This window comes from Durio zibethinus, chromosome 24 (assembly GCF_047325235.1).
Source record: "Durio zibethinus cultivar Kanyao isolate XHJ-2024 chromosome 24, ASM4732523v1, whole genome shotgun sequence".
Classification (NCBI taxonomy): Eukaryota; Viridiplantae; Streptophyta; class Magnoliopsida; order Malvales; family Malvaceae; genus Durio; species Durio zibethinus.
The window spans coordinates 1384050-1397492 of NC_143185.1; the positions used below are offsets into that span (position 1 = coordinate 1384050).

A 13443-nucleotide genomic window follows, 5' to 3' on the forward strand; every position below is an offset into this window, starting at 1 on the left:
TTCAAATTCTACCTTTTGATCGTCTTAACAACAATGGATTTAACTCTTGGATTACTGCCTTGATTTTGGGGATTAATGCTATCAAAGATGATAGAATATTGACTCTTGGAGTCAATTTTCATCGATCCTGCACAGTGGAGCATGAAGAAAGATGATGCACCTTACCCATATGAGCAAGTTTGATGAGATTCTTTGCTGATATTAAGGAACAATGAGAAAAAGGATAGAACGTTTTACAGATTTTCCTTGTTAGCTATGTATCACATCCTAGCAAGTCAAAAAAAGACATCCAAAATTCCAAAATTTCATCTCTTTAAGCAAAAAGGTAGTCTAGCACCATTTTTTTTTAAAGAAATGGTTGGCAAAACATGTTCCATTGTTGAGCACATTATGGATCTAATTACGAAAGTTTGATGATTTCTTTTTCTTTTTTCTTTTGAAGAAAGAGTTTGATGATTTCTTTAACTAATTTTTCCTCAAAAGTCTATTAGCTATGTCAAAAATATTTTAATTGTTTTGGTTAAAGATAATTTGGGATATATACAAAATATTAATTGACACTTGCGTTTGACTCATGGGGTAAAATGAAGTTGAAAATTTGAGTGTAGCATGTATAAAACACAAAATTTTTAATTTTTTTTTTTATGTTAAAGAAGTCACGATGACAAAAAAAAAAATTGTAATTGAAGACAAAAATAAAAATTGTAAATATTAAAATTTGAATCTTAAATCTATTAAATATTATTTTTTAAAAATGATTGTACAGAAACTTGAATTCAATCTTGGGTTGAAATTTTTTTCCTATTCTTTTGCTGTTTACATTACTAATTCCCATGTTACTGGCCACTGGCAAAAGGAGAAGGTTGGCAAAGGATAAGATAACACTTTTCGGCTAGGCAGAGGAAATACAATACTCAATAAATTCAATAAAATTGACTTTACTTAAGAGGTTTTTGAATTTCTTTAGGCTTGATTAACGGTTTAAACTAACCAGATGACTCCCAAGACCTAAATACCCTGAAATTACGACTGACTTTGGACCTACTCGCTAAGATTAATCACCGCATCACGCCGTACCCCTCGGCTTTTACCCTTTATATAAACCCCCATGGAACAAGGCTTGGCTGCCCATCATCACCTGCTTTGACTCCCATTTCACTATCCAAATTAAGAAACGAAATAATGGATTTGTCAACATTTTCGTTGATCCTTCACATTTTCTTCATTTCCTTCCTTACTCCAAGTCTTGTAATTTCTTCCTTGGCAGTTCAGGACCCTGAATTGGTTGTAAACGAAGTCCACAAGTAAATAATCCTATAACATACTTGTTTATATAATTTATAGATTTCGGTTTTTATAATTCACTACAATGTATAAAATTATTTCATTATTATTTTTTGTTTTATAGGAGTATCAATGCTTCGAGGAGGAACTTGGGTTACTTGTCTTGTGGAACAGGAAATCCCATTGATGACTGCTGGAGGTGTGACCCGAATTGGGAGAGTAACCGTCAAAAGTTAGCTGATTGTGCAATTGGGTTCGGTAAGAATGCCGTAGGAGGGAAAAATGGTCGAATCTATGTTGTTACAGATGCTGGTGACGACGATCCTGTGAATCCTAGGCCAGGTACTTTGAGGCATGCTGTTATTCAAGATGAGCCATTATGGATCATTTTCAAGAGAGATATGGTGATTACTTTGAAAGAAGAGCTAGTGATGAACTCATTCAAGACAATTGATGGTAGAGGTGCAAGCGTTCACGTTTCAGGAGGACCATGCATCACCATCCATTATATATCAAACATCATCATCCATGGCATCAACATACATGATTGTAAGCCAGGGGGTAGTACCATTATAAGAAACTCTCCTCATCATGCCGGGCATTGGACTCCATCGGACGGTGATGGTGTGTCCATCTTTGCCAGCAAGAATATCTGGGTTGATCACTGTTCACTGTCTAATTGCCATGATGGACTCATCGATGTTATCCATGGATCCACAGCCGTGACTATCTCCAACAACTACATGACCCATCATGACAAAGTCATGCTCTTGGGTCACAGTGATGCCTATACACAAGACAAGGACATGCAAATCACTGTTGCCTTTAACCATTTTGGGGAAGGACTGGTGCAAAGAATGCCGAGGTAATTATTTTTTTATACTAAAGTTATCGGGATTCAGACCCAGTCACATAAACTAAGAATCCAGTATTTTATCAACAGACCACGTGATATGCTCATGATTGTCATGTGTACTCTAACTTGCAGGTGTAGACATGGATATTTCCATGTGGTGAACAACGATTACACTCACTGGGAAATGTATGCAATTGGTGGTAGTGCTAACCCTACTATCAACAGCCAAGGCAACAGATTTCTTGCACCTGATGATAGCTCTAAGAAAGAGGTATTAAGTTAAGACCTGATCAGCAACACTTAATTTTAAGACCTAAACGTAAACATTGAGTTGAGAATTAAGTTGGAATATTTCATGTAGGTGACCAAGCATGAGGATGCACCGGAGAGTGAATGGAGAAACTGGAATTGGAGGTCAGAAGGTGACTTGATGTTGAATGGAGCCTTCTTCAGACAAAGCGGCGCCGGTGCATCTTCAACCTTTGCCAAGGCTTCTAGTCTAAGTGCTAGACCATCTTCTCTCGTGGGTACAATGACCGCGACTGCTGGTGCACTCAACTGTAGGAAGGGCTCCCGCTGCTAGTTTTCCTGTTTGGTTATATTAATATAGCTAGCTAAGAATGTAATGAAGCGACAACCTCTTCATGTTGCCTTAGAAATCCAACTTGGGTTAATAACTAATCCTACTGTTTGTACTTTGAAATATATATCCATTGATGGAGCAAAGCATATGCAATCGCAGTTTAGTGTTAATTTAATATTATCTCTATGAATGGCCAAAATACTTTTCATGATAGTGACTGTCTTTATTAATAAGACGGTTTGCTTATTCAATCTATAGAGAATATATTTTGACTTAAGCTATACTCCCTCCTTGCCACTTTATTTGTTCATATTTGAATTTTTTTTCAAATGAATTTAACTATGACTATTATTTTTTAAAATATTATATTAAATTAAAATTTTAAAAAATATATTTTGAAAATTTGAAAATCAAATTATACAAATATTATTTTTAAAATTTTAAAGTTTTATGATTTTATCAAAATTAATGATCAAATTGAGTTCGTTTGACTTAAAAAATTATTAAGAGACAAAAAAAATGAGATAGAAGGAGTAATTATACTAACTCTCCCATAAGATAATCTTAATTTGACTTTTGTAAAACATTTTGGATTTTGATCTAAATTATTTCATTAAATTAACAAATATATGTCCAAAAATTAAAAACAAATCATCCAAAAGGTTGGATGGATAAAAGTCAAATTAAAACATTAATTATGAGACATAATAATGGAAAAATTGAGGACAAAATGTTGTGAACGTTTGGACTTATTGTACCCTAAATACCCAAATGTTATTGCTTTTGAAGTACCCAAAATAGTCATGCAAACAAACACAATTGAAATTAATTAATGAAACAAAAATTCTGTCCCTTTGACAAATAGTAAACCGTCAAGGGTGCAAAGGAAATTAAAAAAATCCTAATAATTAAGACTTAGCTGCAATTGTTTCTCCAAATATATATATATATATATATAATATCAGGATTTCTAGCTAGTTTTGCTGTGTGAATTAAACTCTTGATTATAAGGGGCAATTAAACCCAAGTTTTACCGTCAATCATGGAGATTCTCAACCACAATGTGGCCTGAGGCACTTGGGAGGGAAGTCTTTGTGTTTTAGGCCACAATGATTTTGTCTATATTGATGTCATGTGTGTGTTGGAAGAAAATGGGATGAACAAATCTTGGACTATATCCTTCAAAATTTGTCAAGAACCAGATTGGATGAATTCTCTCGATCATTCTTTCCTATATGTTTTACTGGGAATGGCAAAATCTTGATGAGTTTGGAGCATAAGAATTTCTTCCTATACGATCTGAAAGATAAATCCTTACCCAACTTGCTGTCAATGGCATCCAAATTTGGGACTACAGTAATGCCATATGTGGAGAGTTTAGTTTCACCATGTGGTTGAAGGCATGATCAGCTGATTCGATCTGGTGTGTTCTGATTTTCAATCATTGCAGTAACTCTATTCTATGATTGTTTGGGTGGGCAGAAAATCAAGCATAGATTTGTTTTGTCTAACTGTAACCATGAAAAAATGTTTTTCAATTCATGGTTATGTACCTTGCTCAATAATATAAAATGTTCATATAATTTCATTACAGGCAAGAACAAAAAGCAAAGATGAAACATGAAATCCTGTTATAAAAATGATCGAGGCAAGCAAAATTTAGCAGTATAATAGGAATTATTGGAACATTTGTATTATGAATGAATAGAAACACAAAATATATTAAGAATCCGAGCCTTTATGAGGCCTCTAGAACAGCTTTCACATATGAATACAACTGTTTTGCTTGGATATTACATACAAAAATTAGAAAAACATTAATCTCAAAACCCTCCATGCATGTGCATGTCAAGCTTAGAAGAAGAAGAATCCTGCAACAGCTGCAACACCAACGATGCCAAAGGCTTGGAGAGCAGCGGCACCAGATGCGCTATCTGGTGCTGCTGCGGTAGTTTCATCACTGGCTGCAGCATCAGGGCCATCAGCAGCAGCAGGGCCAGAAGCAGGGGCGTTAGCGGTTGGTTCAGGAGGGGATGCGAGCTCGGGGGACTCAGCAGAGGGTGCCTCGCTGCTGGCACTCTCGCTTGAGCTTGAGCTGGTGGGGGTAGCAGCAGGAGCGCTTGAAGATTTTGGGGATTCAGCAGAGGACTTGGGTGCCTCGGTGGATTTCGATGGTGAGGAGGCGGGGCTGCTGCTAGAGTTGGTGGTGGAGGATGGAGATGGGGCGGCAGAGGATGATGACTTGGGGGAGGCAGCAGGGGAAGAAGATGGCGACTTTGCAGGTGAAGAAGCCTTGGGTGCCGTTGAAGGGGCAGGTGAAGGTGATGAATCGGCGCCAAATGCCCCAGCAACAGCCATAAAAACAAGTGCAACAACAATAACTTGGCGGGCCATGATCTTTCCTTTTGTTTTATTGCAAACTATATATGTGATTCAAGAGAAATGCAGCACTTTCTCTAAGATATATAGAGAAAAACACTGCAATGCTGATGAATGATTTGAAAGAAGCAAGAGGCAGAGGTTTTAAATAGATGGTAAAGAAGAGAATGGGGCCAAGGAATGGTTTGGAAATGCCAGGAAAATGAACAATTTAGTTGACCGAGTTTCAGGGTTTTTTTGTGGGAGAAATGAATCTTAAACACCTTGTAACTTGGCTACAACGTGGTTTGGCTTTTTCTACTTGTTAGAGACTTGATTTGGTAGTTAATGTTCTATATATAACCTATTCCTTTCTAAAAATTAAACTTATAACAATGTTTTACTATAATTTTCTTTTTCCTGTTAGAGCTCCAGATTTCACTTTTAAAGTTTGTTGTTTGAATTTTGAGAGAAACGGATTGAAATTTACGAAATCTTTAACTTAATATCACATGTAAAAAAAAAAATATTATTTAAATTATATTTAACGGTTTGTATGTTCGTATCATGTAAAATATTAAAAATTATATATATCAAAACCCCAACAGAGAACAATGAGAGAGGAACCCTCAGCGAAATCCCGATCAAGAGGATGCACCGTTAACGAATGCCAAGCCATGATTCAAAGAAGTCTCCGGAGTAAACTTTCAATTTTTTTTTCTTTTTTTTTTGTTAAATGTATAGTTTTTATGGATTTCATATGGTTTATTGCATTTTTTTTTTCAGAATTATTGGTGTTTATTCATAGGAAACATAGGGAAATGTTGCAGCTGTACTTGCTGGAATGGGGTGTTACAGTTTAAGTTTTTAGGATTTTTTTATAAATTTTCTCGGGTTTTTGGGCTAATACCTAGTTCATAACTAATGGTAATTCTTTGGAAGGGTAAATGAAAAATGTCAAATTTTGTTGCTTTTTAGATCGAAGCATCGAGGGTTCAGGGTTTAAGGGTTTCTGGGTTTAAGGGTTTCTGGGTTTAAGGGTTCTGTTTTTAATCCAATTCAGTTTCAGAGATTTATCAAGAAGGAAATCAAATAATTCAAGATTTTTATAAATGCTTTTTTTGGCTGGAGTGAATTGTTAGTTTCCAAGTTTTGTGTAATTTTTCTCCTTCCTTTTTTCCCTGCAATTCATAGCACCAACCAGGGCTATATATGACTGAATGGGCCATTTATTTAATTTTTTTTGTGTATATATTTGGCATAGCTTCAATGGTGAAATTTTTGAAGGAGCATATGGAGAAAGCTGGGTGTAAGTTAGGGGATAATTTCATCAAGGCAGTTCATTGCGATAGGCAGATGGGGGGACACTTTCTTCGTGGTGAAGGAGTAAGAATCTTTTAGCTTATTTGTCTTTATGTTAGAAATAATGCTTTGAGAATTAGTCCAACTAAGGTAGCTTATTAAACATGGTAATTTGACTGTTAAAGAGTGTGAATTGCTTAAAGCAGTTTATACAGAGTGAGTTTAAGTCATATTGCCTTTCTATCTGTTGACAAGCTGGTAAGAACTTTGTTTTTCTGGTTAAATCATTTCCAAGGATTGTGAATTTGATGCAACAGTTCTTTATGATTAATGCTTTGTCTTTTTATAATCTTTGTCTATGTGTTTGTAGATAATGGTGTGTAGCAACTATATCAACATGCAAGACGAGGTCAATCAAGCGGTTATACATGGGCTTATTCATGCATATGATGAATGCTGTGCTGCAAATTTGGACTGGACAAACTGTGCTCATCATGCCTGTAGTGAGGTTTGTGTCAACTGACAACTACCTTAGTTTAACGTTTTGCATTTGGTTCTCTAGGCTCTCTTTGCACATTTGGTAAGTAGAGGACTTAACTTTTTCTACAATTATTGCAGATTCGAGCTGGCCATCTAAGTGGTGATTGCCACTACAAACGTGAATTTCTGCGTGGTTTTATGAAGATAAGGGGCCATGAACAAGTGAGTTCTTTTACCCCTTATTTTGTTTCAGTATAAAACTTTAGATTTAAAATCTGTCTCAAGCGGTATTTTAAATTTAAATAAGTGTAAGGGTGGCAACAAGATGGTAGTCAAGTGACCTTTATCTCTTGAACATAGTTAATTGTTATTTTATCTTATTTTACTTGTGTAATTCCTTGAAATTATTTTACGTTTATCTCTAGGTTGTGTATCAGTTGGCTTTATCACCAAGGTTTGATTATCTTGTAAGAGGGTTAGCTTCCTATAAAACCAAACTCTCAAGTAGGAGTTGTGCTACGAAGTTGAATTCAAATAAAACATTAAGGGGTTGAGTTCCTAAAAAGGAGCTCATCATCTACTTGTCAATTCCTTGTTTAATACTTCCATTTTATTTTTGTAAAATACTCTGGAAGACGAAGAGGAGTGGCCACCCCTGTTCTTAACAGATTCATGTTGAGAAATGTATTGGTGGACCAGCCCATCACATCTACTTCTTCCCAGTTACCCACCCTTGGTTTCAGCTTGTTTTATTGTTGCACTTGTAGAGCTAGAAATTAAAAAAAAAAAAATTGTGATGGTAACAGACCTTATCCTGCTAAGGTTTTATTTATATTAAACTCCTTTTCAGTTCCTATTGCGTTTTACTTTATGTACTCTTCTCTTCATCATTTACTTTAACCTAGTTATGATCTTTCTAATATAGTTTCTTCTATATTATCTATCGAATCTAAGAAATTTATGTTTTGGTTTTAAAGGACTGTGTGAGGAGAAGAGTTATGAAATCAGTGACTGCTAATACTTTCTGCTCCGAAACAGCTGCAAGGGATGCCATGGAGGCCGTGTGGAATATCTGTTACAATGACACAAAGCCCTTTGACAGAGCTCCTTGAAATTCGGTCATAGCAACCCCAACCAGCTTCTGCTTGACATTTCATTACAAATGATTCATGAATGAATCCTATTTTTGTATTGTAGAATAGGAACATGCCCTGGTTCTTTAATGGCATGCATTTCAATCTAAAAATAATATTCATTTCTCTAAGAAACATTTTTCCCCTCTTGGAGATGACCGGAAGGAAAGGATTGTAACCTTTCTGAATGTTCTACAAATTCTAAACTAATGGTTATTGAGGTCATATTAAGAGAATAAGAATTCCTTATTACCATTCATTGTTAAATGCTAGGCATAATAATAACAGTATTTTCCTTTGATCTTCTTGGCTAATAGTATTACTAATATTTAACATAACAATTTCCGTTTCTTTTTTTCTTTTCCAAGTCCGGTTCGTTGCCAAATGTTCTATATTTCCAGTTGCATGCCACTTGGCATGCGGTTTTGAATTAAAATCTCAGTGGCCTGTGTACCTGTGCATCTGACCAACCCTGTTGGACAACAATATATTGAGCCACTGGGAGTGGGCCTGGCATCCTCCTCTCAATTGGCTAGCTCAGACATTTCAGTATGGACCCAACACCCAAGTCAAGTTCCTTAATTGTTCATCAGGCCATGAACCATAATCACTGCTTCTCCCACTTTTGTCTTAGCCTTAACAATGTTTAGTGATTCGATTTTTGTCTATTTTACACTTGGAATTCAAGTTAAATAGGTGATTTTGATTATTTTCCAACCAAGAGAAAATCAATAAACCCCATAAAAGAATTACAAAAATTTACCCTAAAATTCCAAAGATATAGAAAAAATTTTGCAGAGTAAGGGTCCCACGTATAGAGAGTAACAGGTAGGTTTGATTTGAGAGAAAAAAAAAAAAAAAGAAAGAAACAAGGAGTAGATCGCCAGACTCAAGAAAACATAAAGGATAACACTGTTTCATAGTTTCTCACGAAAACTCGTCTGTCTTCTCCGCCTCCATGCGCTTTCTTTTCCCATTATATTCTTCTTCTTCTCTCTTCTCTGACTTCTCTTCCTCTCCTTATAATTCCTTCATTTCCTCATTGCCACTCCTCTTTTCCTCGTCTCATTTCTCTCCTTTCCTTTCCATGTCTCCTGCCTTTGAACAAGTCCCTGTCCCACAGGAGGGTGAAACTGGAACGGAAACCGCAACGCCCCATAACGCTAATACTGGAAACAATGGTGGTAATGATGGTCAAGTTGGGTATAAATCAAGGGTTACTGTTGTTGGTAGCGGCAATTGGGGTAGTGTTGCTGCTAAACTCGTTGCTTCTAACACTTTCAAGCTCAACTCTTTTCATGGTATGTGCCCATCATTTTTTTTTCTTGTTCCATGCAATGACTGAATGGTACTAATTAGAATTTGTATTTACTTTAACTTGTCTTTTGGTTGATTTAAAAGCTGAGGACAAGACAAAGATGTTAAATTGTGAAATTCATATGGTTGAATGATGAAAAATTTACTAAACTGTGTTTTAAAGTTTTGAGATTGATCATGGTAATTGGAAGTTTAAGGCTTAAGATAAGTTGGAGCTATAAAATACTGAGCTTGGAATTGAATTTGAATTTTTTCTAATGAAAATTCAGATGAAGTGAGGATGTGGGTATTTGAGGAGACATTGCTAAGTGGTGAGAAGCTTACAGATGTCATTAACAGAACTAATGTGAGCACTTGAAGACATTCATTTGCAATTCATTTCTATGCTTGTAAATTTCACAACTTGTAACTGAACTCGTTTTCTTTCACAGGAGAATGTTAAATATCTCCCAGGTATCAAGCTTGGTAAAAATGTCATTGCGGATCCAGACATCCACAATGCGGGTAGTTAATTTCCTGTTTTCTATAGATTTCTTATAAATTTTTTGGTTGATTTAGATTTTTGAGTGATTGTATTCGGGGATAGATGTTCACTCTGTTTACGATCATAATGGAAATTGTGCAGTTAAAGACGCAAACATGTTGGTTTTTGTGACCCCCCATCAATTTATAGACGGTATATGTAAGAGCCTTATCGGTAAAGTGAGGGGAGATGCGGAGGCTATTTCCCTTATTAAAGGAATGGACGTCAAGATGGAAGGCCCTTGTATGATCTCCACTCTTATTTCCGAGCAGCTTGGCATCAATTGTTCTGTTCTGATGTGGGCAAATATTGCAAATGAGGTAATCATCTGATTTTACTAGAGAAATTCACATACAACATCATTTTGCCATTTGCTTTCTTAAAAGGTAACTGGTCCAGTCTGCAGATTGCGGTGGAGAAGTTCAGTGAAGCAACAGTACAGAGACAATAGAGAGATTGCAGAACAATGGGTTCAATTATTCAATACCCCTTATTTCATGGTCATTCCTGTGAGTACTATTGATGAGATATTTTTTCAAGTTTCAGTTAACATCTAATTTATGGACTGTTTTACAGTTACAACTAGTCTAGCTTATAATTGCAAGTCGAAACAGTCGGAAAAATTGCCATGACTAATCATTGGATAGGAAGAAAGCATAAATGAACAAACTGTAATGCATTTTAAAGAAATGTTTCTGCTTTTGTTTTCTTGAACGAACAGTTCCAGGATGTGGAAGGGGTTGAACTATGTGGCACTTTGAAGAATGTTGTGGCCTTAGCGGCTGGTATGTTGAGCAGTAACATCTTGTTTTCATCCTTCTACATAGCTTGTGAACTAACAGCGATCCTACTTCCTAATGTTACAGGTTTTGTGGATGGACTTGACATGGGAAACAACACAAAGGTTCGTACATATGATTTTTTAACATAGATCTTACCTGTTTGGGCTGTATCTTTTCTCACTGTTATGCATATTATTAGGCTGCAATAATGAGAATTGGTTTGAAAGAGATGAGAGCTTTCTCCAAGCTGTTATTTTCATCTGTTAGGGATAGTACCTTCTTTGAAAGCTGTGGAGTTGCTGATGTCCTCACAACATGCTGTAAGAAAGCAGATATCTTCACACCTTCTATTTGAGAAAATTAATCTACTTTGATACTAAGAGTATTAATGTCATACTTGACCCTTGTACTTTAGGAAATTTTCCAATATGGTACCTTTACTTTTAAAATGTGTAATTTGGTATCTGTACTATAATTTCGTTTGTCAATATAGCACTCGAGGTTAAGACAGTTAACTTAGGACAATAACTGGCTGTCATCCAATCACATGATGGCATGTGTCATGTTTTGTCATGTCAACTTGCCACATGGTACCCGCGTGGATGCCACATGCCACATGGCATGATGACATGACGGAAACATGCCACATGCCATCATGTGACTGGATGATAGCCATGTAATTGTCCTAAGTTAATGGTGTTAGGCTTAGGTACTGAATTGTCACATGGAAGGATAATACATGTACCACATTACACTGTTTAGAGAGTAGAGGTACCGTATCAAAATTTTTCTTAAACTGTATGGGCCAAATATGACATTAACCAATACTAAAACTATGTCCTTTGTGGCAGTGGGGGGAAGAAACAGAAAAGTTGCTGAGGCATTTGCTAAGAGTGGAGGAAAAAGGTTAGCCTTAAACAGTTGGTGCACAAGCTCTGTAGAAGGATATAGAGCAAATTGTGACGATACTGTTTGTCATCTATCGATCATTTGATGAACTAGAGGCTGAGATGATGCAGGGCCAGAAATTACAGGTAGATATTAAACAAGGAAAGTATGGTCCTAAAAATATGGACAAAGAAATTCTGAGTAAATCTAAAACACAAACATCTTTGGACAAGATCTTAAAATTTGTCGTAAACGTGAAGACGCTAATAGACTTCCTGTTTTTCTAGATTGGAAAAAGGAATTTCTGTGGGCAATTTCAAATTGATAATGTTCGTAAATGAAGTCCTGGTAAAAGAAAAAAGAAAGGTTTGACATCTCAGTAGAATAAGAGTTCTTATCCTTATGCTGAAGAATAAGAGTCCATATCTATCCTATGAATTCAACAGATACAAAATGTTGAAGTTCTCTAGCTGTATTAAAAGATGCTTTTGAGTAGATATATGTTTGTTGATTCCGAATTAATATCTTATCTGATATTCTTCTCTTATGTTTAGGGTGTATCCATGGCAAGAGAGGTCTATGTAGTTTTAAGCCACTGCGGATGGCTAGAGTTGTTTCCTCTATTTGCAACAGTGCACGAGATCTGTATTGGTCGTCTTCCACCATCAGCCATAGTTGAATATAGTGAGAAGAAACCACGGTTATCTCTGTCAGAGGATTCTACCCGTTGCTGTTGACTTAACCATGGATAGACTAAAATATCTTGCCTTTCAGTTTACAGAAGTACCTTTCTTCATTTGCTCATCATTCAGAAAGTATAAAAGAGAAAACTTAAACAAAAACATTGGACAGGTAATTCAAGCAAATTTTAGTGCCAATGACAACAAAATTGGTTGGAGGGTTGATATTCAACATGGTAGGAAGCTTCTGAGTTACCGCTAGAAGTCTTTTTGACACTTCTTTAATGAGGTTCCAAAGTCTGGTTTCAACTGGTTGTTCTCTTAAGATGGATAATAATCAGCGACAGTTTGACATACCTTAATGAAATGCACCGTATGAAAAAAGTTGAATAACCTTTCGCTCATGAAAATGCCCCTAACCTTCCTCGCTTGGTTTATGTTACAGCCTGCACCGATGCACCCCGGAATGCATCCCAATGGGAAACCACTTGTTCTGCTTAAAACATAAATCCTGTGAATAACATGCATGAATTCATTGCAGCTTTTATTTGTTCTTTCTCCTCTTGGTAGGAATGGAACATAGGACTAATCTTTTTATCTTCATATCTTGATAAACTTTTACGGAGATTTTTCTCAAGGAACTTGCATAAAACAGGGTCATGTTTGAAGACTACAAAATGGGTTAAATATAAAATTTACTATACATTTTTGGTCAGTTTGATACTTAAAAGAAATAAAATTATTATTTTGGTATTCCAACTTTTATTCATTTACTTTGATAATTTGAATTAATTTCGTTAATTAATTTGTTGACATGGTATGAATATCTAAAAAAATGTTGACATGAGTAAAAAGGTTTAATCAATATCATATCATCAATTGTCTCGCGATCATTAAAAGAATTTCAATTTTTTTTTAATTTCAAATATTTTTAAAAATTATAAATAATTAAAAAATGAAATATTTTTAAAAAATATAAAATTGAAAAATTATAAAAATTTATAAAAATCTAAAAGATTTAATAAAAATTAAAAAAAATGAAAATTTTAGTAAAGATGAAATTTTCTTAAAATTAAAAAAAAATACAAAAACTTAGCAAAACTGAAAATTAAAAAAATCTAAATTTTTTTTGAAAATTTTTGAAATTTTAAAAAATTAAATATTTTTCAAAAAATTTTGAAAATTTAAAAAATTCAAAAAATCTAAAACATTGTAAAAAAATATGAAAAATTAAAAATATTCTAAAAATAAAAACTT

At 35.1% G+C, this 13443-nt stretch overlaps 4 protein-coding genes across 7 annotated transcripts; 3 read left to right on the forward strand and 1 right to left on the reverse strand.

Moving 5' to 3' along the window:
• Positions 1-1019: 1019 nt before the first annotated feature.
• LOC111315910 (pectate lyase-like) lies at positions 1020-2974 on the forward strand. The gene is made up of 4 exons (XM_022917933.2): positions 1020-1304; positions 1409-2149; positions 2273-2411; positions 2502-2974. Exons 1-4 carry the CDS (start codon positions 1183-1185, stop codon positions 2721-2723), a joined length of 1224 nt encoding a protein of 407 aa, XP_022773668.2. The 5' UTR covers positions 1020-1182; the 3' UTR covers positions 2724-2974.
• Positions 2975-3817: 843 nt separating this feature from the next.
• On the reverse strand, positions 3818-5544 carry LOC111315912 (uncharacterized). The gene has a single exon (XM_022917934.2). The coding sequence runs from the start codon at positions 5115-5117 to the stop codon at positions 4578-4580; it is 540 nt and encodes a 179-aa protein (XP_022773669.2). The 5' UTR covers positions 5118-5544; the 3' UTR covers positions 3818-4577.
• Positions 5545-6276: 732 nt separating this feature from the next.
• Positions 6277-8263, forward strand: LOC111317319 (mitochondrial inner membrane protease ATP23-like). The gene is made up of 3 exons (XM_089753412.1): positions 6277-6891; positions 7002-7085; positions 7841-8263. Exons 1-3 carry the CDS (start codon positions 6757-6759, stop codon positions 7973-7975), a joined length of 354 nt encoding a protein of 117 aa, XP_089609538.1. The 5' UTR covers positions 6277-6756; the 3' UTR covers positions 7976-8263.
• Positions 8264-8515: 252 nt separating this feature from the next.
• On the forward strand, positions 8516-12789 carry LOC111316594 (glycerol-3-phosphate dehydrogenase [NAD(+)] 1, chloroplastic-like). 4 transcript variants are annotated; one of them, XM_089753410.1, is made up of 8 exons: positions 10015-10156; positions 10243-10345; positions 10558-10621; positions 10703-10740; positions 10818-10938; positions 11470-11523; positions 11603-11652; positions 12061-12789. In XM_089753410.1, the coding sequence occupies exons 1-8, from the start codon at positions 10152-10154 to the stop codon at positions 12241-12243; spliced, it is 618 nt and encodes a 205-aa protein (XP_089609536.1). In that variant the 5' UTR covers positions 10015-10151; the 3' UTR covers positions 12244-12789. The 4 variants fall into 4 exon arrangements, 2 of the variants coding, with proteins under 2 accessions (XP_089609536.1, XP_089609537.1); XM_089753411.1 differs by having other exon boundaries at positions 10020-10156; positions 10236-10345; XR_016333096.1 differs by lacking the exons at positions 11470-11523; positions 11603-11652; positions 12061-12789 and adding exons at positions 8516-9297; positions 9583-9659; positions 9745-9817 and having other exon boundaries at positions 9939-10156; positions 10236-10345; positions 10703-10829.
• Positions 12790-13443: the final 654 nt, after the last annotated feature.

Excerpts from the sequence above, each read along its gene's own strand:
- LOC111315910 (XM_022917933.2), top strand. The coding sequence starts at position 1,183 with ATGGATTTGTCAACATTTTCGTTGATCCTTCACATTTTCTTCATTTCC. Across the intron at positions 1,305-1,408 it reads GTTGTAAACGAAGTCCACAA|GAGTATCAATGCTTCGAGGA; the intron begins GTAAATAATCCT and ends TTTGTTTTATAG. Across the intron at positions 2,412-2,501 it reads ATGATAGCTCTAAGAAAGAG|GTGACCAAGCATGAGGATGC; the intron begins GTATTAAGTTAA and ends TATTTCATGTAG.
- LOC111315912 (XM_022917934.2), bottom strand. The coding sequence starts at position 5,117 with ATGGCCCGCCAAGTTATTGTTGTTGCACTTGTTTTTATGGCTGTTGCT.
- LOC111317319 (XM_089753412.1), top strand. The coding sequence starts at position 6,757 with ATGGTGTGTAGCAACTATATCAACATGCAAGACGAGGTCAATCAAGCG. Across the intron at positions 6,892-7,001 it reads CTCATCATGCCTGTAGTGAG|ATTCGAGCTGGCCATCTAAG; the intron begins GTTTGTGTCAAC and ends CAATTATTGCAG. Across the intron at positions 7,086-7,840 it reads AGATAAGGGGCCATGAACAA|GACTGTGTGAGGAGAAGAGT; the intron begins GTGAGTTCTTTT and ends TTGGTTTTAAAG.
- LOC111316594 (XM_089753410.1), top strand. Across the intron at positions 10,346-10,557 it reads CTTATTTCATGGTCATTCCT|TTCCAGGATGTGGAAGGGGT; the intron begins GTGAGTACTATT and ends TTGAACGAACAG. Across the intron at positions 11,653-12,060 it reads TGCAGGGCCAGAAATTACAG|GGTGTATCCATGGCAAGAGA; the intron begins GTAGATATTAAA and ends TCTTATGTTTAG.